This window comes from Chiloscyllium punctatum, chromosome 9, assembly GCF_047496795.1.
Source record: "Chiloscyllium punctatum isolate Juve2018m chromosome 9, sChiPun1.3, whole genome shotgun sequence".
In the NCBI taxonomy this organism is placed as follows: Eukaryota; Metazoa; Chordata; class Chondrichthyes; order Orectolobiformes; family Hemiscylliidae; genus Chiloscyllium; species Chiloscyllium punctatum.
In genome coordinates this window covers 124058667-124084170 of record NC_092747.1, presented here as the reverse complement: position 1 = coordinate 124084170, position 25504 = coordinate 124058667, and the positions used below count along the sequence as shown (strand labels likewise).

The following is a 25504-nucleotide window of genomic DNA, read 5'->3' as shown; positions in this document are numbered from 1 at the left end:
AAATTGACTGCTGCTATCTCTACATTGCACAAGTGACTGCATTTCAAAAAGTGTTTCATTGACTCTACAGTGCTTTGAGAGATCCTAATATTGTACAAGATACTATATAAATGCAGATGTGGCTATTTGCAATGCTTTGCTATGCCCTTTTCATTCCTCACATAATTACTGAAAATGCCTTATGCAGCAATTCAGAAATTGATTTATCATTGTGAGATTTAAACTTTGTAAACAATCACTTGAATAGGTGAAAGTACATGAGAGTGTCCTACACGTAAATCCAAAGGATACTGACTCCGAGGTAAATTTGTTCATGTGATAATAATTTAGGCTACCAGCAAATCCTATTTTTTAAAAAATCTTGGCATGTGATAGTAACAGGATATTTCACAACTAATTTCTCCATTCACCGACAGAAAGGTATCAGAGAACCACTGTGCAACAATAATCAAGGCATTCTGGACTTAGAATGGAAAGTTGATCTATTTTTCAATGTAAAAATCTTATGACTTGTTCTTACTCACAAGCCATATTGCACAAAATGAGAATATTTCTGTAAATTAAACTGAGATCACATGTAATCATTTAGCTCTTCCAAGGAGACATTTCAATCAACCAACCACACTTACAGGACGATAACTTTCGCCTTTTCAGAATAATCAACATCACCATTTGCAGTTACGTTTCTATTGTCAATTGACAAGTGCAAACAACTTTAAGTGAGAAGTGTAATTATGAGTAGCAGTGAAGGGGATTGCAAAGTTGCTAAATTACTGTAAAACCCCAAGTAGTTCACCTCAAGTCCTTTAAGGAAGAAAAACAGCTGCCTTTATCCAGTATAGCATGTATGTGACTCCAGTCCCACACCAATGAAGTTGGCTCTCAATTGCAATTTAAAGTGGCAAACAAGCCAACAGAACCACTAACCTACCAGAACAAATAGGCATTGAGAATAAACACCGCCTTGTGACGAATGCTTGGGTCTCCAGAGGTTACAATATAAAAGGTGGTGGAATTCACCACTTGAATGTTTTAAAATGTTAGATGTCACAGGTAGCCATTGAAATCTGTCTGAACCACATACAATAATAAATGAGTATTAGAGACATTTTGCTGTGCTAAATATAACAGCATAAACATTACATTTGCTCTCATTTATTAGTGATACTCAGGTAATGTTCCTTTGCGATAATCAAAACGTTTTAAAGTAGTGACCACGGTTTAAGCTTTTCTAAACGTAAATTTGTGCGATGCAGGTGTTCAAATTATTACAAAATTAAATGTTTGATTGTAGCAAAAGAAAGTATCACTGTTTTGAAAAGTTAATGCCATTTATTCGTATTTAAAATGAGGCATAAGTTTGTTGTGTTTTCTCCCCACAAACTGCCCACAATCTATATTAAGCATTGTTACCTTGCATTCTTTCAATGAAACCATGAAAAGTTCTGTGGATCTACAAAAGTTACATCCACAGATACATTTCCTCTGAAAAAAAATCAATGTGATTCAAAGTCAAACAATAAAATAAAAGTCTGTTCAGTTTTAAGGTTGAGTTGTGGAAGTTTTTTTGTTTCGTTAGCAACAACAGAACAGACATACTCGAGAGCGTTTAGCAATCAAGGAAATAAAAAGAAAATTTGGACTCGTGCTTATGTGGGATCCTTGCATTTCCCTGGTCCAGTATTTCAAGGGTCCAATTTCTACCCTGCACAATACGACTTTAGTCATTAATCCCGATGCAGATCAATAACGGAGTCAATACATTCACACGAGGGAACGCGTTATATTATGAAAGTGTTGACTCATGATCGATAGTAAGTGCACAGAACTCTATGCCCAAGCCCTAAAGACGCACGGCACAATGTGGTCAATAACTTTCCAAAAGCAACAGGTCTTACGCAACGAAAGCATGAATGACACTAGAGTGGTGAAAACAAGAAGTGCCGGGGATCATTGTGGGTCAGGCAACATCCATAGTGGAAGAGCAAACTAAAGTTTGGAGTAATTGATTCCCCCTGGATGCTGCCTGAGCCGAGTCTAGGACTGGAAAAGTCAGCCTGCTCTCTCCATGGATGCTGCCCGACCCGTTGTGATCTCCAGCATTTACTGAACAACAACAAATGCTGGAGATCACAGCGGAGATCTCCGGCGTTGGTTGCTTTCGATCCAGATCCCAGCATGTGCAAGCCACTTTTGCTCGTACTAGAGTGCTGCCGCTCTGAACGTGCGTTTTACCTGAATCAGTGACATTCTCGTCGAGGTCCCGTCGCTCGGGTTGGAACCCTGTCCGGAGAAAGTGTGACAGAGCCCATGGCCCTGGGGGACGGTCAGGTTGTTGGAGGTGGGCTTCAGGTACATGACTTCCGAGCGGGGGGAGCTGAGAGGCAGGCGGGTCTGGTAATCGAAATAAACGGGAGAAGAGGCCAGCGAGGGGCTGCTCACCACGTTCATGGCATCCCTCTCCTCGACTTCGCTCTGCACCAACATGATGTCGTTCTTGCTGATCTTCTTCTTCTTGCTGCCCTTGCCCCCCAGGTGAGGGTGCGAGTACTCGGCGATGCGGCAGTTGTAGGTGCGGATCTCCTTGTTCTCCCTGCGGCACTTGACCGCGATGGTGACCATCGAGGCGAGCAGGATGACCGAGATGGAGCTCAGGGTGACGATCAGCGGCAGCGACATGTCCCAGGGCCGCTGCTGCCGCCGCAGCCGGTGCTCGTCGTTGGGCGCGGCGCCCAGGTAGGCGACGATCACCAGGCGGGCGACCGCCGACAGGGACGGCTTGCCGTGGTCGCTGACCCGCACGACCAGCTCGGCGCTGGCGGCCTGCTCGTCCCAGGCGGCCTGGGCGGTGCGGATCTCGCCGCTGCTGGGGTCCATGTCGAACAGGTGCCGCTCGTTGCCCTCGGCGATCTCGTAGGAGAGGCGGCCGCTCTCGCCGTAGTCGCTGTCGACGGCCCGAACGGTCGCGACGACGTAGCCGAGGCCGGCGTTGCGGGGCACGTGGATCTCGGCGGTGTCGTTCTGCAGCACGGGCAGCACGATGACCGGCGCGTTGTCGTTCACGTCCAGCACGGTGACCCTGACCGTGGCGTTACTCTCGAGCGGCGGCGAGCCCGAGTCCTTGGCCTGCACCTTGAACTCGAACGACTTGGTGCGCTCGTAGTTGAAGGAGCGGAGCGCGTAGATGGCGCCGTTGGACGGGTTAACGGACACGTAGGTGTAGACGGAGACGTCGCCGACCCGCGACGGCACGATGGAGTAGGAGACGGTGCCGTTCTGGCCCAGGTCCGGGTCGTGGGCCAGCACCGAGCCCAGGTACTCCCCCGGGATGTTGTTCTCGGGCACCTGCAGCACGTACACCGGCTTGGTGAAGCGCGGCGCGTTGTCGTTCTCGTCCGCCACCCTGACGGTGAACGAGCGGCTGGCGTTGAGCGGCGGGCTGCCGTTGTCGCGCGCCACGATGGTCAGGTTGTAGAGCTCGGCCAGCTCGCGGTCGAGCGGCCGCTCGGTCAGCACCGTGTAGAAGTTGTCGTAGTTCTCCTCGAGGCGGAACGGCGCCGAGTTGGCGCCCAGCACGCGGCACTGCAGCTGGCCGTTGCGGCCGAAGTCGCGGTCGGTCACCTTGACCAGGGCGATGACGGTGCCCGGCGGCGCGGCCTCGCTCACCGGGCCCTGGTGAACCGACACGAAGCTGACGGCGGGCGCGTTGTCGTTGACGTCGAGCAGGCGGACGGACACCTTGCAGTGGGCCGGGATGGAGTTCGGGCCCAGGTCCCGGGCCTGCACGTCGATCTCGTAGATGCTGCTCTCCTCGTAGTCGAGCGGCGAGCGCAGCCGGAGCGCGCCGGTGCGCGGCTCGATGGAGAACAGCTCGCGCACCCGCGCGCTCACGTACGGGCTGAAGGAGTAGAGGACCTCGCCGTTGCTGCCCTCATCCGGGTCACTGGCGTTGACCCGCGCCAGCACGGTTCCCGCCGGCGTGTCCTCGCTCACCTCCACCGTCAGGCTCGGCTCCTCGAACGCCGGGCTGTTGTCGTTGGTGTCCACCACCTCGAGGCGGACCTGCACCGTGCCCGACTTGGGCGGCTCGCCGCCGTCCAGCGCCGTCAGCTGCAGCACGTGGCGCGGCTGCTGCTCGCGGTCGAGCGGCCTCTGGATCACCAGCTCCGGGAACTTGGTGCCGTCGCCGCGGGACTTCACCTCCAGGCCGAAGGGCCCGCTGCCCGGCCCGCTCAGCTCGTAGCCCTGCAGGCCGAAGGGGCCCGCGTCCGGGTCGCGCGCGCTGGCCAGCGGGATGCGCGTGCCCGGCGCCGCGTTCTCCGGGATCTCCACCTCGATGCGCTCGCTCGCGAAGCTCGGCGCGTTGTCGTTGATGTCCACGATCTCCACCTTGATCATGCAGAGCACCTTGTCGTTGGCGAACACCTCGAGCGAGACCAGGCACTTGGGCGCCCGCTTGCACACCGCCTCCCGGTCGATCCGCTGCTTGGTGTACAGCAAGCCGCTCTCCCGGTCCACGTCCAGCAGGTGCGGCGCCGAATTCTCCAGCACCCGAAAGTTCGCCTTCCTCTGCTCGGGGCTGCTGCTCGCCAGCCGCGCATCCTTGGCGATGTTCCCGATCACCGTCCCGGGTCCCTGCTCCTCCAGGATCGTGTATTTCAGATTCTTCAAGGTCAGCGCTCCAGTCCACAATAAGGCAAAAATTACAGTGTGCAGGTACATTCCCAGAACTTGTTCCTTTCCTCCTGCCCCCCTCCTTTCGCTGTTTATTTTTTCTCTCTCTCTCTCTCTCGCCGCCCCCCACTTTCTTTTGTTATTTTATATATCCCCCCCCCCCCAACCTCTCAGTCCCAGGGCGTTAAACCTGTTGATTAACAGCTCGCAAAACAAACGAGCCTGCAGCAGCGTCGATAGACCTCACTCCAAGAATCATTTCCAATTGTTATTGAGTTTGACCACAAGAGCAAAGTCTCCGGTCACCATCTTGCATTATAAATCCTTCAGAGGTGGGGAGGACGAGGAAGGTGGGGTGTGGGGTAAATTGATAATCTTGCTGAACACTTTTTCTCCCCGTCTTCTCTCTGCCACCCAGCGATCTGACTTTTCTTTAGAAACTGTACACAAGGTACAAAATCTTCTCTCCCCTGTTTATTCCCCTTTCTCTCTCTCTCTCTCCTGCCTTTTCGCCCTCAAGTGAAATCCGCAAACCGCGGCGCCGCCGATGTTCCACTTTCAATGCTTGCGATGTGTTCCTTCCAATTTCATGAGATGCAGCTGGTCAGAATTTTGCATGCTGCACACACACACACTCTCTCTCACAGCGTCTGGATGAATATCTATCTGTGTGTGTTTGCGCCTCTCTCTCTCTCTCCCTCCCTCCACTCAAAATCCAAGGCAGCTGTTTTCTCTCTCGCTCCCTGTGACTCCGGACCAAACAGCAGGAAAAAACATTAAAATAAAAGCATTCTCCTTTTTTTTCGTTCCTTCTCCCCGCAGTCGGAGAGCGGCCGTTTGAATTTTTCTTCTCAATAAAAAAGCTGTCATTTGGAACCCCGAGGATTTCCCGTTATTTTTTTTTAAAAAAGTCGACTCAAGAAACGATGAGAAGCGACGCGAAGCTTCGGTGACACTTAGTGAAGGAAGAAGAGAGAAAAATAAATAAATCAGATCGGATCGAATCTCTGCAGCAGCCTTAAGCTCTCGGTGACACCTACACGTTACTTTCCCTGTTGATTCTCTCCAGTTGTGATGTGCAACAGTCTTGAGTGCTGCAGGACGTGGAGATTTGAGATGTTCTCTCTCTCCTCCCTCTGCTTTTGGTTTGTCTGTCTCTGCGAGTATGTGTGTGTATGTCTCTCTCTCTCTCTCTCGCACTCCCCTTCCTTCTCGTTATGTTCCTCGCCCTCGCTGGTTCCAGTGTCCTTTTTGGACATGAACCTCTCGCCGACACGCTCCGGCACCGTGCCTCCTCCTCCTCCTTTCCCTCCCCCCCCCCCGCTCCACTCTCCCTCCTCCTTTCTCCGTTAAAACCTATAAAGGGGCTGCACAAAAAAAAAACCCGAAGCTTCTCCGGCCAATGAAGTGCTCGGACTCCTGTGGTACCGCCCAATTCGAGCAGACCGACCTCGGCCAATGGAGCTGGGCAAGGGGGTAGTGCGGGGTGGAGGGGACTGTGCAAACCGGGGAATGGGTGGAGAGAGGGAGGGAGGTCTCCGCCAGGGAGCGAGCATTATCATGCGCGCTCCCGAGGGCTCGCTCTCGGACCGCGGGAATGTGCTCTTGCAATCCTGCCGGCAATTCTTTCTGAATGGATCCGGTAGCCAAGTGCAATTTAATGGGAAGCTTTTTTTTTGTAAAATTCGAGTTAAAGTCTCCAAAGTGAAATGTTCTCAGGAGGCGGGTGATGTGGGGAAGAAAGTGCTTGGAAAGATGACAGCGTTGGGAACTGGCTCTCTCATATGAATGCGAACTCACAATAACGTTCAGTGTGCGTCAGTGCTGACGACTAGGGGGTAAAGTAGATACAGGTTAGGAGGCAACTTAATACAAATGATCGTCATAGCGAAGGAACTGGCACAATGTCTTTTTTTTAAGAAAATGTATAATATATTGATGGTGCATGTGATGATGCAAACAGGTAGGAGACAGAATGAGAGTGCAGGACTGGGCAAAAAAAAATCACAGGGTCCAAAATAAACCTGCCGAAGCTTGTGTACGTGATTTTAGCAAACAGATCACAGGCGAACAAGGCGGATTTCTCTTTTCATTGTCACCACAGATAGAAGTTTTGGATTCGTGTTATTTTGTGTGGAACATCGTCACTTCGCTCGCGCGAGTGTCAATAACGGGAACGGGGTGTACAGGTACATAGCTGGAAATAGGCACAACAACATCAAACCGAACAGCCCAGGTTAAGTTTCCAACGAAGGCGTGTGCTGAGAGGCTCGGCTGAGCGAATGCTTTGCCGAATCCCTATAGCGAGATCACGAATAGGAAGTCAGGAGCTTTACTGGAAGAATTGACGGCAGCAACATATTCTTTAACCGATCTCCAACAATAATGCGCGTCAAATAGATCATATCCCGGTATTCTGCTCGATGTTAAAACCGATTTAAAAGTTGGCAGTTGTGTACTTAAGCTGACATCTGTTCCGATGTGGGTGGAAATGCTTAATTGCAATCTATTCTGTCCGAGGAGCGAAAGCGGAGTTTGTAGCAAGTGGCGTTTAACAGAGGATTGGATGGTCATAATAAAGCACGAGTTGAAAGAATTGCAGTGGTTTTTCTTTGCAAAGTAATGACATGTAGCCAGCAGTCGGAAGATTTTAACTTTTTTTTTTGGGGGGGGGGAGCTGGTTGCGAAATTGTTCGTTGTCAGACGTTCTCTCCAGGAGCCTGTAGCGATCTCAATGACACGCTCAAATCGAGACAAAGATTTATTCCGCCTCCACTACCAGATTATACTCTCGCCACTGACAGGTACAGTGGGCAGCGGCCATTGCCTCTGATTAAATCGCACAGTACTCTGAGCAGACGGACTATTGTACCATGTAATTTGAACTATTTCACTGCATATTACAAGGAAACACTCCAGCGTGCGTATTTGATGTAGAAAATAGCAGATGGCTGTAAGAGATTGATGAGACGTGGAGGTAATGTTTTCTGATACATCTTGATAGGCTACGAGAGCGGTTCAGTTGTTTGCAAACTGTCTGAACCCATCCAGCGTGTTCAGCCACAAGTTCCCATTTCCCCAGTTTCACCGATGTCACTCCAATATATCGATATCGTCGTCTATTTTGGTAAACATCGATAAAACAGCAAAATGCGGGTAAACATTCTCAGCAGGAATTCTGCATAATACCATGCTTTTATATTCCTGGTGAAGGGCTTTTGCCCGAAACGTCGATTTTCCTGCTCCTCGGATGCTGCCTGAACTGCTGTGCTTTTCCAGCACCACTCTAATCTAAACTCTGGTTTCCAGCATCTGCAGTCCTTGTTTTTACCTTTTTATAAAAGTCTTTCTACAGGTCCTTAGAGGGGCGTGTGTCCAAGATAGTTTGTCTTTGCTTTAGACAGTAATATGCGAGCATTCCAAACGTATGGTAGCAAAGCCTTTTCTCAGTACTTTTTTGTACTTTCTCACAGTATTTTAACCACACAATGAATCCGTTTATTTTAGATTTACGACAAAATTTCCGCATTTACAAGGATGAAACCAGAACTGAGTACAACCATCTAAAAGAGACCAAGCTGGTGTTTTCCTCTGTATCATTAAAAAACAGAAGTGACCTGATCGAGGCCCTGAAAATTAAGGAGTGGTTCAATGGAGTCGACATAGGTTGTTTCCTTTTACTGCAGAGTTTGTACCAAAGGCCCATAAATACTAAGTAGTCACCAATAAATGCAATAGAAATTCAGGAAGCGTTTTCAATCAGACATAGTGAGAATGTGGAACTCGCTGTCACACAGGGCTGTTCAGTGAATTAAAACTGCATTTATAGGGAATCTAGATCATTACATAAGTGAAAATGAAATAGTAGGTCATATTGACAGGGTGATGTCATGCACTCCAAGTCAGGAGCAGCATTAGTAGAGTGCCTGGCTTATTATTTTCAGTTTGTTGATACTCATGGATTGAAAGCAATAGGAATGACATCTGAATGGACTGTGTGGGCCTGCAACTCATGCAAGCTCCACTCTCCACAATAACAGTCATTCAAATTTATATTGTTGTACCATACTGCATTCTCCCAAGGATCATCATAGAAGCATTTCAGGAAAAAAATTAACAACGATTTGCATGAGGCAGTATTAAAGTTCAGGATCACAGGATCCGTCAAGAGCAAGTTTTAAGCAATGTCTGAAGGAAGGAAAGAGATATAGAAGCTGAGAGGTTTCTTCAGCAAATTGCAGAGCTTTGGATCCAGAAGGCTGACAGCACAGATATCAGTGGTGAAGGAATTGGAATTGAGAACACAGAAAGTGCCAGAATTTGATGAATGTAGATGTTTCAGAGAGATCTGGGTGCCGAAGGACTATACAGAGATAAGAACGAGGCCATGAAGAGATTTGAAAACAAGGAAGAACATTTTAAAATCAAGGTGATGTTTAACCATGGACGAATATAGGTCAGCAATAGGAGTGACATTTGAATGGGATGTGTAAACAGGAACATGGACGGTAGACTTTTGACTGCCCTTAAATTTATGGAGGGTGGGATGCAGGAGGTTGCCAAGGCAGCCGTTGTAGAGGTTAAGGCTACCAGGTAACACAGGCAAAGATGAGGATTTCAGCAGCAGGCAAACTGAAGCAAGGATGGATTTGAACAATGGAAATTACAGAGCTGGAAATAGGCCATTTTATTTCTGCTGTGGGTCTGTGCTCAGTACTTCCTCTTGGGGTTAAATATTAAACTGATTATGGGCAGCAGCAGAGGAGCAGATTAGTATTGGAAACAGTTCTTGATGATCTTTACGATGTCACTTGCTCTGGTTCATAAAGGTGTGGATTTAAGCCTCACTACAGAGACATGAGCATTTCTCTAAAGTGACAGCTGCATGGTCAGAGTTGTTAAACCAAGATTCCATTTCAGGCGGACATAAAATATCCTGTGACACTCTTCAAAGAAAAACAGATGAGATCTTCAAGGTTGGAACAAATTCCTGTAGGTGCTGGAAGCTGTACTGAAAACAAAAATAAAATGCTGGAAATCAGTGCAGGTCCACTCTGATGAAGAGTCATCTAGACTCGAAATGTTAGCAAGATCTTCAAGGTTTCCTAGTCAATACTTATCCTTTGACTAATATTATTAAAACAGATTTGTGGTTAATTTCTCATTGTTTGTGGACCCTGTGGTGTCCATATTAGCGGCTGTGTTTCCAGCTTTATAATGCTGGTAATAATTCAAAAGTACTTCCTAAGTATTGAAATGAGGAGGTCCTCAGGTTTGTGAAAAAATCTTGTATAAATTGAAATTTGTTTTTATTGTCATATGCAACTTCTCTCTCTCCAAAAGTCTGAAACTGGATAAAATTATTAATTGTCATAGTGGTGGGCACTAGTCACATGTGGCTACTTGAGTATACAGATCGGGCTGGTTGCATTTCTGATTGGTTAACAAAAAAAAGTAATGAATATTATTGTTGCATTGTGACTATAACATTCAAATTTACCAACATACTACCATGAACATGAGTCAAAACCTGACCTACTGTGGACGTTTTAAACTTGTAATCCCAAAGTTTGCTTTCTGAAAGAGAGCTAATGCAGCTGCAAAAATGGCTATGGATGAATTGAAATTGTTATCTGGAGAGATAGAGAATACAAAATTTCACACCTATGGATGTGAAGGCTGTTTCAAACAACAGTTCATCAAATGGGCAGATGAGGCAGCTGAAAACAAGCTGAACTGTTAACTCTTGTGAATACAAAAATAACGAGGGACAGTTGACTCCCTTTTCAATAGCAAGGCTCTGCCTGATCATTATGTATCAACTTGCAGACAAATTTTGTGTTTTTCCTTTCGAAAATAAAAAAAAAGATGGGGTTCAAAAAACCAATTTTAATTATGCTTGAGTATACAGATGGCACTGACTGCTGTAATTTGCGCTGGTCTGGGTGTGTGTGTGTTAATGTGCTACGAAGGCCACAGTCAAAGAACCACAGCCTTGTTACCCCCTGTTTTGCTGATAAAGACTATCACTCTTCCTGCTGAAAGTATGCAAGCTAACAGCCAGCCAAAAGAAACTCCAGGCCCCAAAAGGACACATCGTACCCTGAATGCTGGAATTCAATCATGGTTGAAAGGAGTCAGAACTATAGAATCTCAAGATCTCTGCAACGCTAAGATCATGAAATGACTGTTCACCTCCAATGCTGCTTCACTGCAGAGGCCACAACTTTCAACTATCTGCACTTCACAAACAATGCAGAGACAGATCTGGATTTCAAAAGCATTTGAAAAAAAACACTTCATTGTTTTGATTTCATTTCTTTTCCTAATCTGTGTGTTGTTAATTCTTTCTGTATTCAATAAACATAGAAAATAGGAGCAGGACTAGGTCATTTAGCCCCTCAAGCCTATTTCACTATTCAATATGATCATGGCTGATCATTGAGCTGAATGCCCTAATCACACTCTTCCCCCATATCCCTTGATCTTTTTAGCCACAAGAGCTAAATTTACCTTCTTGAAAACACAATGCTTTGGCCTCAACCATTTTCTGTGATAGCAAATTTCACAGGCGTACCACTTTCTGGGTAGGAAATTTCTCCTGCTCTCAGTCCTTAAAGGTTTACCCTTTATTCTTAAATTATGACCCTCTGGTCTGGGTTCCGACACTGTGGGAACATTTTCCCTGCATCTAATCTGTCTAGTCCTGTCAGAATTTTAAAGTTTTCTATGAGAGATCCACCCACATTTTTTGAAACTCCAGTGAATACAATCCTAACCAACCCAATCTCTCCTCATACGTCAGTCCTACCATCCCAGGATTCTGTTTTGGTAAACCTTTGCTGCATTCTCTCTATAACCAGTGTATTTTTCCTCAGACAAAGTGACCAAAGCTAAATATATGGCCTCACAAATGCCATGTAAAATTGCAACAAAATCTTATTCCCATACTTAAATCCTCACGCTATGAAGGCTGAAATACAGTTAACCTTCTTCACTGACTGCTACACCTGCATCTTACTTTCAGCGACTGGTGCTCAAGGGCACCCAAGTCTCATTAAACATTCCCCTCTCTCAGTTTGCAGCCATTCAAGTTATAATATCCTTCCTAATTTTGTTACAAAAGTGGAAAACCTCACATTTATTCAGATTATTCTTCATCGGCTGTATATTTGCCCACTCACTAATTATTCAAGAAAATTTGCTAAATTCGCTTCTCTTAAAAAAACTGGTACACTTGGGTTTGGGAGAGGTATCCAGAAGGAAAAGGATCCATTTCTAAATGAGTAAGTAAGACCACTGCCCCAAAAGACCATTGGACTGCTTCTTCAGCAGAGAGAGAGACAACTGCTGGTAGTTTAACCTGAATCTTGGAATCCCTAGTGTGGAAGTAGGCTATTTGGCCTATACCAACCCTCTAAAAAGCATTTCATCCAGACTCACTCTATATTCCCACTTTCCATATCCAATGCCCCTAACCTACACATCTTTGTGGACTGTGGGGGGAAATCCATGCAGACACAGGCAGAATGTCCAAATTCCACATAGGTAAAAACAAGGACTGCAGATGCAGGAAGCCAGATTCTAGATTAGAGTGGTGCTGGAAAAGCACAGTAGTTCAGGCAGCATCCGAGGAGCAATAAAATCGTCATTTCGGGCAAAAGCCCTTCATCAGGAATAGTCATCTAAGGCTGGAGTTCAACCTGGGTCCCTGGTGCTACAAGACAGCAGTGCTAACCGTTGTGCCACTGTAAACCTGAGGGTTGTCAAACCTCACGTGAGTGTTGAGATTGAGATAGTGGGAGCTTCATGGTAACCTCAACCAATGAGTTTCTAAAGTATGCATGTTGCAACCAACCAAGGGGTCATGGGAATAAAACAAAGGGAGCCAGTTCATAGCTCTGCGCTCAGGCAGCGTAACAGTTTGGAGTACCTATCTGGAACTGTAATGTAAAGGGGAGCCTCACCTGTTGACCGGACATAATATTATGTCTGTGGACTTAACATTTTTACCTGTTTGTTGCTAAAGGGTACAATTGAAATAAAAATATGCAATATTTTTCCTGGTTGCTTTGAGTACAGTAGTTTCTTGTCAGTAGCATGAGATTAAATTTAAAGTAGACATACCCCTTGTATGTAGGAGTTTCTATCAGAATTAGTGTATGCAAATAAAATTGTATAGCAGTGAGAACACCTGCAGCTACTCGGCGATTTTAGCCAGACAACATCACAACACTGTAATGAGCTGGTATTACACAGTCAAAATTCCCATCATGTACTTATGTTCCAAAGTTAAAATGGAAATGTATAGCAAGTGGATGAAAAATTGCAAAATTTAATAGGAAATTTGGTTCTGTCGACATTGTGAGGATGGTCATCTTCATTGGTATTTTCTGCACTGCTTTCCAACTACTTGGAAGTCAGGGAATGATGAGAACGTACATTACAGTGTATCATATGCATCACAAACTTAATTTCCCCTTCTGTTTTTGGCAACCTTTCCGTTTCCAGATTTTTTTTTAGTTTTCTTTGTTTGTCTGTTGATCTGTTGATAAAGACAATAGACAGGATGAAAGTGTCAGGAAGGAGATACACAATTCCAGGGAATCAGTCCAGGGCTGGAGAGGTTGACTGATAGGTGATTCCTGGAGATAACAGGATTTGCTGTACATGTAAGGTCAAGTTTGTTTAAAAACAGGGCACTATATAACCCCTGTGAAATAATTGCCCCCTGACGTAATGCTATATATTTCAAGAAAAGTGCAGACCTCAATGTGGTGAACGCATCTGAAAGAGTCTGACACTATCAGATTGGAAGTGATTTTCATTGGAGTGGTGCATAGTCACCATTGAGACAGCACAGCCATTGATGTAATTAATAAATTCATTAATGCTCCTAATACCTGAATTAAAGAGGGCAGTTGCTTGCTCTGTAGAAGGACTTCAATAATCCTTTAAATGTCTTAATTCATGGAATGTGGGCATTGTTGGCAAGACTAGATTTCATTGTGCATCATCAATTGCCAGCAAGCTGGTGCTGAGCCATATTCTTAAACTACTGCAATCCTTGTGACAAGGGTACTCTCGCAGTACTGCTAGGGAGGACATTCCAGGAATTTGTACATTGTGTTGAAAGAATGGTGAATTTATATGTCAAAGTCAGGTGTGTGAATTGAAGGGGAACAAAATGATGGTGGTGCCCCCTATCATTCTCTGCATTTATTTCTTAAGTGGTAGAGATTGCAGATATGGGAGGTACTGCTGAAAAGCCTTGGAGTATTGTTATTTGTATCTTGTGAATGGCGTGCACTGTGGTTGCCTTTTGCTGTTATGGGAATGAGTTAATGCTTTAGATAGTGAATAGTGTGGCAATCAAAAAGATAGCTTTTTTTCTGGATGCTATTGAGGCTTTTGAGTGTTGCAGGATCTTCTTTCAACTGAACAAGTAGAGATATTTTAATGCATGTCTGACTTATGCCTTGTGTTTTGTGGAAAGGAGGTGAATATTTTTTTGCAGAAATCCCAGCCTCAATCCTGCAGTTATATTGCTGATCCCATCAAGATGATTGTTTCTAGTGGTCCAGGATATTATTGAGGGTATTCAATGATGATGCTACCTTGCATACCAAAGGGAACTGATCAGATTCTCCAAAGGGCGATGATCATTGCCTGCCACTTGTTCAATCTGAATGGTACTTGCCTCTTTTCAACTACCCTCAAGGCCAAAAAATACCTTGGTTGTTTTGCAGGTAATCAGACAGCACTGCCACAACATTATATAGCATAGAAAAATCCAAACAAACAAAACAGAAGGGAGGAAGATATTTTAAATTTCTATTAAAGAAACATTAAAATGAACAGGATTTTGTATGATAAGGGTTACAGCATTGCAATTCTGGACAAGGTGGAATCTATAAGAACATAAGAAGTAGAAACAAGAGTAGGCCATTTGGCCCCTTGAGCCTAGTCCACTATTCAATATGATCATGGCTGATCTGAATTAAGGTTGGGGGGGGTTGACACAGTGGACGAAAGCATCTGGTGAAGTTTTTTTCAGAAGGTATGAGGATTGAAATGGTTTAAATAAGGCTTTAAGTTAAGAGTTTAATTGTTTCATATTTAAAAGTCTTCACGATAGACTAATGTGAGATTCAAATTCTGTTCGAGGTTGAGTGTGATATTGTAGGTGCACCGTATTGCCTAGGGTTTAAGCAAACATGAGTTTTTGTGAAAGACAAACAAGATGATTTTGGTATTGCCAATGTTGAACTGCCAAATATTTTGGTTTGTCCACAACTGGGTGGGAACAGATAATCAAACAAAGCAGCAATATTTGTGTTATTGTTATGGAATCAGCGATATCATTAAAAGTATCAAAAGTCTTTAAATCTGCCAACTAAATAGCTTAATAATCATAATCCCAACTGGAATTTAAGATAGAACAAAGAGAAATTTAGGCAATGTTGGCTGATTTTTAGGTAACTTGTGGATATTATAAAATAATACAAGATAAGACTAAAGGTCACAGTTTTCCTTCCCTTACTTATGTAATAATCTGTTGATTATTAATATAACATATAATAACTACCTAGGTCAATTTTGAGAAGTTACTGTGAAACTTAAAAATTTCTACTTAACGGGAAAGCATATTATGTATGAAAATCATGTTACCAACTAAAGTAATGACAAGGGTGGGGGTGCTGAAAGATCACTATATTACTGTGGAAGAACCTTGCAGATACTTGTAACATTATTGAACTGACATATGTTGCAGTTTTAAATGAAGCAGCTCCACAAAGAATAAACTGTCCATACAATTAAGCAAAAATTGAATGTCAAGGATAAACTCACTGAGATGAAATTCAGTAAAAAAGATGTCCAGGTTCAGCGGAGGCGAATTAAATTGCAATTTTATGAAAATAAATGCTTTGCAATTTTTTTTTAGATAATTCAAACTCAGAATGGAAGTGTGCTTGGTGAGGCCAGCAATTACTTCCCATCTCCAGTTGCCTTGAGTTTTATACAGTAGAGTACACTGTATAAAACTCAAGGTACACTGCTGGTACACTTCAGGGGTCAGTTAAGAGTCAAGGGCTGAATGGCCTAATTCTGCTCTGAAACCTTATGATTTTATATCTTATGGTCAGTCACGCTGGTGTGAGACATGAGTTACAAATAGCCCAGATTGACCAGGAGTGGCATGTTTTCACCCATTAGGCACACTCACAAACCAATTGAACTTATGAATGGTCAGCCTTCAGACAAGGTTCAAATAATACTTTTAGAAATTAATGTTACTTTATTTAAAAAAAGATAAAGCAAGGAGAAGAAATTAACTTTGTTGATAGATGTGACCAAATAGCAAGTCAATGTGACGATACTGTGGCTTTAAGAAGTTATTTCATCCTGTTTTTTCTCAAAGAGAAATTTTAAGATAGAGATGACAACTTGTTCGGAAGGATGACGAAGGGTTTATGTCCAAAACATCGATTTTCCTGCTCCTCGGATGTTGCCTGACCTGCTGTGCTTTTCCAGCACCACACTCTCAGCCCTCTCTAAAGCATCTACATTCTTCCTATAATGAGGTGACCAGAAGTAGAAACAATATTCCAAGTCTGGTCTAATCAGGGTTTTATAGAGCTCTTAAACTCAATCCCCCTGTTAATGAAAGCCAAAACACCAAATGCCTTCTTAACAACCCTATCAACTTGGGTGGCAACTTTGAGGAATCTATGTATGTGGACTCCAAGATCCCGTTGTTCCTCCACACTGCCAAGAATCCTGCCTTTAGCTCTGTATTCAGCATTCAAATTTAACCTTCGAAAATGAATCATTTTGCATTTATCCAGGTTGAACTCCATCTGCCACTTCTCAGCCCATCTCTGCATCCTGTCAATGTCTTGTAGCCTGCAACAGCCCTCAACACTAACTACAACACCACTGACCATTGTGTTATTGACAAACTTACTAACCTACCCTCTACTTCTTCATCCAAATCATTTATGAAAACTACAAAGAGCAGAGGCCCAAAAATAGATCCCTGCAGGACACCGCTAGTCACTGACCTCCAGGTGGAATACTTTCCATTCACTACCACCGCCGTGCAGGACCAGATGTATCCAAGGTTACTACGGGAAGTGAGGTATGAGATTGCTGCGCCTCTTGTGATGACCTTTGTATCCTCACTCTCCACTCGCTGTCTTCTTTCAGCCAGCCAATTCTGTACCCAGACAGCCAAAATTTACTGTATTCCATACCTCCTAACTTTCAGAATGAGACTACCATGGGGAACCATACCAAGTGCCTTACCGAAATCCATATACATCACATCCACTGCTCGACCTTCGTCAACTTGTCTCATCACATCATCAAAGAACTCAGTAATGCTTGTGAGGCACGACCTACTCCTCACAAAGCCATGCTGACTATCTTTAATCACACTATTTTTTTTCAAATCGTCATAAATCCTATCTCCCAGGATTCTTTCCAGTATCTTGCTAACCACAGACATAAGACTGACTGGTCTGTAATTCCAGGGATTTCCCTATTCCCTTTTTTGAACAGAAGAACAACATTTGCCTCCCTCTATTCAGCTAGTATTATTCCTGTGGAGAGTGAGGATGCAAAGATCATCACCAGAGGCGCAGCAATCTCATCCCTCCTTTCCCGTAGTAACCTTGGATATATCTGGTCCTGCCTGGGGAATTATCTATCGTGATGCTTCCCAGAATTTCCAGCACATCCACTTTCTTAATTTCAATCTGTTTAAGTTTATTAACCTGGTCCATGGTGTTCTCACTATCAACAAGGTCCCTCTCTCTAGTGAATACTGAAACAAAAAGCCCATTTGGGACCTCCCCTATTTTTTCAGACTCCAGGCACAAGTTCTCTCCACTATCTCTGATCAGCCCTACCTCTCTCTGAGGGTCATGCAGGTGTTTGTTGTTTACGCCAATTTAATCAGTTGTATAAGTATTGCAGGAAATCCAGGCAGACTCCAAATTCAAAAACACGAAGTTAATTTATAATTGTATCATGATTCTTAGAATTTAAGAATGATGTAGAACAGAGTAAAGCCGTTCAGTTCATCATGTCTAGCCAGCATTTTGAAAAAAGTATCCAATTGGTCCTGCTCCCTGGCTGTTTTACTGTAATTCTGTCCATTTTCTCATTGTCATGTGTATACCTAGTTCTTTTTGGACAGTTACTGAATCTCTTTCTGCCACCATTTGAAGCCATACATTCCAGATCATAAGCAAAAACAGAGATGGCTGGGAAAGCTCAGCAGTTCTGGCAGTGTCTGTGAAAAGAGATCAGAGTTAACTTTTCAGATCAAGAGGAAGGGTCACTCGACCTGAGACATTAACTCTGATTTCTCTCCACAGACGCTGACAGGCCTGATCAGCTTTTCCAGCAATCTCTGTTTTTGTTTCTGATTTAAAGCATTTGCAGTTTTTTCACTCCAGATCATATTGTATAAAATAAACTTATTTCCTTGCATATCATCATCATTGAACCATAGTCATAGAGGACTACACCTCAGAAAAAGGCCATTCTACCCATCAAATCTCTGCTGGTCAAGAAACAATCAGCAACTTTTCTAATTCCATTTTCCTGCACTTTTTCAGTCAACTGTAGACAGTCATAATAGAGATGGACTGGTAAACAGTTTACTGTTTAAAGTTGAAGGAAAGATATTATGCATGAAGCCATTCTTCCATTCACATCTGTATTGTTGAAAAACATGGTAACTGCTTAATGTATGAAAATGTTCAGCTAAAACAGAAATTTATATAAACACACAGTAGATCAGATGGCATTTATGGAAAGATAACGAGTTACATTTTTAGGTTTATTTCAGGTTGATGACCTTTCATCAGAACTGGAAAATGTTTGACATCTCACTCAAAAGTCAGAACATTCGAAAGGGCAGCACTCCCTTGCTCCATTATGGGATGTCAGCTTCGATCATGTGCTCAAGTCTCTGGAGTGTGGCTTGAGCCCATGACTTTCTGACTCTGAGGCGAGAGTTCTACCCACCGATGACAAGTATAGAAGATACAACTGTTCAATGAAGCTGGTTAGAAATCCAGAAGTAAGATATGACTGTAGTCAAAAATCAAAGCACGGAACATTCAGTTCTTACATACTGTGCTATGAGGAATATATTACAGTGTCATGCAAGAGAATCAGGTCATTTCACCTGGAGCACCATATTTCAACAGAAATCTACAAGTTTAGAAAGAAATGTTTGTGGTGAATTTAAGCCATTGAGTAATATGTGTGTGCTAGAGGCTGATTATAATTTATTGGAAAAAGCTATTAAGAATTGTCTCCTATACAATAGAATATCAACATAAATCTTCAAGGAATAAAGTTTTTTTTGAACAATTAGCAATCTTGGCTAATAAAAGTTGGTACAAATATAAATACACATAACAGTGGAAATCGCACATATGAGATGAAATGTAATAATCAACAAGGGATGACAAATTATGTAAGATAAATTATATGCATGCGATATCGAGAACAACACTAAAAGTTATTCCAAGTATATTAAAGGAAAGGCAGTGCTTAAGGACTTTGTGGGCACCTTGAGGGCAGGTGCACGTGATATTGTGATTAAATATATGGAAATGGCAGACTGGCTAGATAATAATATTTCAGTGGTTTTCAGAATAACAGAAGAGGATAAAAAAATCAGAAAAGAAATAAATTGCATTTGCAATATACAATCCATTCCATGACCTTGGAATGCCCTTAAAATGAAACATAATTTTGTTATATAAGGGTATTAATGGATGTGGAATTAAGTGAAGCAAATGGGCTTGGAATACAGATTAGCGTTTATCAAATTTAATCGTGGAATGGGTTTGAGGGGAAATGGCCGAATTCCTACTTATATGTAACCAATAAACTATAAATGTGCTGTTATATTTGCATTGCACTTTTAAAATGGGAAAAAAGGATATGTACATTGTTGAAATTATGAGTAGGATTTACTGTCTCAGATATTTAAAGTTAATTGCAATGATTATGATTATTATTGAGTAGCAGTTGAATTCATTGATGAAGTAGAAAACACCAGTTGAGAACAGTTTCTTTCTAACTCAGAACAATTTCTAACTGAAATCTAACAGAAAGGTTAGAAAAAGCAAGGCCTTCAAAAGTTGAAACATACAGTTCTAAATGAATGGCAATTATGTGAAAGTAGGTTGGGAGATTGGTAGTAACTGCTGTGGCTCAGTTGGTATCACTTGGCTGTTCAGTCAGAGGGCTGTAACTCCAGGATTTGACCACACAATCTAGGAGGGCACTTCTTTGCTTTGCTGAGCAAATATGAAGGTCTTTTAAACCACTATATGCTCTCTCAGACTGACTCCCCAAAGCCTGCCCACCATTTACAAGACACAAGTCAGGAGTGTGATGTAATACTCCCCACTTAACTGCAATGTGCAGTTCCAAAACACTCAAGAACCTTGGCACCAGCCAGGCCAAAGCAGCCCGCTGGATTGGCACCACATCCATATACACTCATTCCCTCCAGCATGAGACTCAGTAGCTGCGGTGTGTACTATCTACAAGATACCCTGCAGAAATTCACCAAAGATGCTCAGCCAACACATGCCAAACCCATGACCACTTCCATCTAGAAGGAAAAGGGCAGCAGATACATAGAAATGCCACCACCTTCAAGTTCCCCTCTAAGCCACTCACCACTCTGATTTGGAAATACATCACATTCCTTCACTGTCGCTGGTCAAAATCCTGGAATTTCCACCCAAATAGCATTCTGGATACATCTACAGCAGATGGACTGCCGTGGTTCAAGAAGGCAGCTCACCATCACCTTCTCAAGGGCAACTAGGAATGGGCAATAAAATGCTGGCCCAGCCAGCAACACCCACACCCTCAAATGAATAAGAATAAAAAATAATGTGTAACATGTTTTCAGATGACTAATATGTATCCTTACCAACACTGAAACAAATTGCTGGTCACTATCAGCTTGTTGTCTCTACAGAATTTGCTGTACCTGCCTGTGGTATTTTCCATATTCTAATAGAGACTGCATTTGACTCGAAGTATTATGGGACACCCTTAAGCGGTGAAAGGCTCTCGATAAATACAAGTTCTTTCATTCTCCTTTAGGATATGCTTTGCAGTGAATAAATGTTTGCACAAGCTGATATTTAGTTCAAAAGAAGACCAACATGATCCCATAAAATGAGAATGGTCCCAGAAATTAAAAGCTGAACATATGAGGAACGTTTGAGGGTCGATAATTGATGGAGTTCAAAAGGATGAGGGGGGAATCTAATTGAAACTTATAGAATACTGAAAGGCCTGGACAGAGCAGATGTTGGGAAGACATTTCCATTGGTAGGAGAGATAGAACCTGAGGGTACAACCTTAGAGTAAAAGGAAGACCTTTTAGAACAGAGATAAAGAGAAGCTTCTTCAGCCAGAAAGTGGTGAATCTATGGAATTCACTGCCACAGAAGGCAGTGAAGGCCAAGTCATTGAGTATGTTTAAAATGGAGATAGATAGATTCTTGATTGTCAAGGGGATTGAAGTTGCGGGGAGAAAATAGAAGAATGGTGTTGAGAAACTAATCAGCCATAATTGAATCACGGATCCGACTCAGTGGACTGAATGGCACAATTTCTGCTCCTATGTCTTATGGTCAAAGGCATTTGCAAAAAGCTGATGCAGGAAATCCAGTTGCAGTACACTGAGAATCGAGGATGTCTGGTAAACGAGACACAATGACTTTTGAATCCACAGAGAAGATTTAGTGATGAAATTTGCAAATCCTATCCGAAATAGAGTTGACAACTCTTCTGAATTGTTCTGTAGTCTTTTATAATTAAAAATTAATCTCCTGGACATTTGCCATATGTAACTGTGAAGAAAATTCTTCAGTGTTTAAAGCATTTATTAATTCTCATTTTTCCTTTGTAGTTGTACTAAATATTAGAGATTGCGCAAATCTAATTTGCAATCAGAAATTACCCAAATACATTAAAAATATCTGTTCACTTTACAGTTAATATAGAAAAGAGGTTGAGGAAGAACATATCATCATTTGGTATTTGGGGTCAGCCTGTCAATATAACAGGCAGTTAAGTTGATGATTAAGATTAATTGATCGATCAACTGGCTGAGTACATATAAACGATTGGGCAAGGTGGAAAAAGAGCGTGGAGGGAGCAATAAGATGGAGTAGTTAATGAATTCTGCTCTGGTTTCTGTCTTACCACCTGGCTTCAATCCAACTTGAAGTCAAGAGCAAAGAACGGTTGCATTAAGTGGAAGATTGGGAACTAAGAGTTGTTTTCAGATAGGCAATTGCAAACTGGCCGAGTGGTATTCTCACTGGACTATTAATCCAGAAACTCAGCTAATATTCTAGGGACCTGGGTTTGAATCTCACCATTGCAGAATTGAATTTGAATTTGATTTAAAAAGAACTAGTGATGCCAGTCCCCTCGCCAAGATTTTCCAGTACAGTTACAGCATTGGTACCTACTCAACAACTACCCAACCTGGCCAATTACTGCCCCAGCAGTGTACTCTTTATCATTAGTAAAGTGATAGAAGGTGTCATTAACAGTGCTATTAAGCAGTAGCTATTCAGCAATAAGCCGTCAAGAGCAATCTATCTGGATGTATCACTACTTGATGTGGCAACTGTACCATTCAAGATTGGAGACGATTATAGAGATTGGTGAACTTGGCCTGGACAATCACAAAGGCAAACCTCCCATCTCTCGAATCCATCTGCCAGGCCTGCTGTCAAGGAAAGGCCACCAGCATTCTCAAAGATCCATCCCACCTTGGCAATGTTTCACTACAAACTCTACCATCGGAGAGAAGGTACAGAAGCCTGAACACATGTACCAGCTGATTTCAAAACATTTCAAAACCCTACTGTTGTTAGAATACTAAATGGGCTCACGAACTCTTAACATTCCCCCTGTCCCTGTGTTTTGGTTTTTGCCGCTGTTTACCTATTATTTACTTATGTATGCGACTTAACTCTGTGATCTGCCTGTATTACTTACAAGACAATGCTTTTCACTGTGCCTCGGTACATGTGACAATACATTCAATTCAATTCAACCTGTTCAATGATGCCCAGTTTGGGTTCTTCCAGGGCCACTCAGTTCCTGATCTCATTACAGCCTTGGTTCAAGCATGGACCAAATAACTAAATTCTCAAAGTGAAGTGAGAGTGATGGCCCTTTACATCAAGGCTGCATTTGACCAAATGTAACACCAAGGATTCCTTACAAAACTGGAATCAATGGGTTTCATGGGGCAAACTGTCTTCTGATTGGATTCACATCCGACACATGGAAAGATTGAAAGTCTCACAATACCAAGTGAAATGATTACTTGAAATCACTATATAGAGTCATAGAGATGTACAGCATGGAAACAGACCTTTCGGTCCAACCCGCCCATGCCGACCAGATATCCCCACCCAATCTAGTCTCACCTGCCAGCACCCGGCCCATATCCCTCCAAAACCTTCCTATTGATATACACATCCAAATGCCTCTTAAATGTTGCAATTGTACCAGCCTCTACCACATCCTCTGGCAGCTCATTCCATACATGTACCACCCTCTGCGTGAAAAGATTGCCCCTGAGGTCTCTTTAATATCTTGCCCGTCTCACCTTAAACCTATGCCCTTTAGTTCTGGACTCCCCGAGTCTTTGTCTATTTACCCTATCCATGCCCCTCATAATTTTGTAAACCTCTATAAGGTCACCCTCCGACACTCCAGGGAAAACAGCCCCAGCCTGTTCAGCCTCTCCCTGTAGCTCAGATCCACCAATCCTGGCAACATTCTTGTAAATCTTTTCTGAACCCTTTCAAGTTTCACAACATCTTTCTGATAGGAAGGAGACCACAATTGCACGCAATATTCCAACAGTGGCCGAACCAATATCCTGTACAGCTGCAACATGACCTCCCAACTCCTATACTCAATACTCTGACCAATAAAGGAAAGCATACCAAATGCCTTCTTCACTATCCTATCTACCTGCAACTCCACCTTCAAGGAGCTATGAACCTGCACTCCAAGGTATCTTTGTTCAGAAACACTCCCTAGGACTTACCATTAAGTGTATAAGTCCTGCTAAGATTTGCTTTCCCAAAATGCAGCACCTTGCATTTATCTGAATTAAACTCCATCTGCCACTTCTCAGTCCATTGGCCTATCTGGTCCAGATCCTGATCTGAGGTAACCGTCTTCGCTGTCCACTGCACCTCCAATTTTGGTGTCATCTGCAAGCTTACTAATTGTACCTCTTATGCTCGCATCCAAATCATTTATGTAAATGACAAAAAGTAGAGATCCTTGTGGCACTCCACTGGTCACAGGCCTCCGGTCTGAAAAACAACCCTCCACCACCACCCTCTGTTTTCTACCTTTGAGCCAGTTACGTATCCAAATGGTTAGTTCTCCCTGTATTCCATGAGATCTAACCTTGCTAATCAGTCTCCCATGGGGAACCTTGTCGAACGCCTTACTGAAGTCCACATAGATCACATCTACTGCTCTGCCCTCATCAATCTTCTTTGTTATTTCTTCAAAAAACTCAATCAAGTTTGTGAGACATGATTTCCCACGCACAAAGCTGGTGTTGTGTGACTTCTGACTTTGTCTATCCCAGTCCAACACCAGCCCCTTACCTCATGACATTGAAAGATGGTTGTGGCTATTGGAAGTCAGTGCTCTCAGTTCCAGGACAGTTCTGCAGAAGTTCCTTCAGGTAGTGTCCAAGGCCCAAGCATCTTCAGCTGCTTCATCAATGACCTACCCTCTACCATTAGGTCAGAAGTAGGAATGTTTGATGATAATTGTACAATGTTCAATACCATTTGCAACTCCTAAGATGCTAAAACAATCTATGATTAAATGCAGCAAGATCTGGACAATATCCAGGCTTGGGCTGACAATTGGGAAGTACTATTTATACCACACAAATACCATGCTATGATCATCTCACCACCATCCCTTGACATTTAATGGTGTTAAAATCACCGAATACCCCATTCTCAACGTGCTCGGGATTACCATTGATCACAATCTCAAATAGACTTGCCAAATAAAACAGTGGCTACAAGTGCAGGTCAGATGCTAGGAATACTGCAGCGAGTAACTCACCTGACTCCCCACCATCTACTAGGCACAAATGAGGAGTATGATGGAATACTCCTCACTTGCCTGGATGGATGCAGCTCCAACAACACTCAAGAAGTTTGACACCATCCATGACAAAGTAGCATGTAGCATCCACAAGCATCCACTCCCTCCATTACCGATGCACAGTAGCAGCAATTTGTACTATCTACAAGATGCGCTGAATGTATTCGCCAAAAATCCCAACACACTATTTCCCAACCCACATCTTTTCGTCAGTATTCACTCAGGAACTGGACATTGTTGCCGATGTGAATACTGAGTCACAATTAATTAGAATGGACGGCTTTGAGGTATGTAGGGAAGAGGTGTTGGAAATTCTGGAAAGGGTGAAAATAGATAAGTCCCCTGGGCCTGATGGCATTTATCCTCGGATTCTCTGGGAAGCAAGGGAGGAGATTGCAGAGCCATTGGCCTTGATTTTTATGTCCTCGTTGTCTACAGGAATAGTGCCAGAAAACTGGAGGATAGCAAATGTGGTTCCCTTGTTCAAGAAGGGGAGTAGGGATAACCCTAGTAACGATAGGCCAGTGAGTCTCACTTCTGTTGTGGGCAAAGTCTTAGAGAGAATTGTAAGGGATGGGATTTATGAACATCTGGATAAGAA

At 43.3% G+C, this 25504-nt stretch overlaps 1 protein-coding gene across 4 annotated transcripts in view; it reads right to left on the bottom strand.

The window, feature by feature from the left end:
- LOC140481652 (protocadherin-17-like) overlaps positions 1-5983 on the bottom strand; it is a 134084-nt gene extending 128101 nt beyond the window's left edge. The window contains exon 1 of one of the 4 annotated variants that reach the window (XM_072578183.1): positions 2443-5983. In XM_072578183.1, the coding sequence (XP_072434284.1) occupies positions 2443-4722 (2280 nt within the window). In that variant the 5' untranslated portion in view covers positions 4723-5983. Of the gene's footprint in view, positions 1-2235 lie in introns of all 4 variants that reach the window. The other 3 variants (XM_072578181.1, XM_072578182.1, XM_072578180.1) reach the window with 3 other exon arrangements.
- Positions 5984-25504: the final 19521 nt, after the last annotated feature.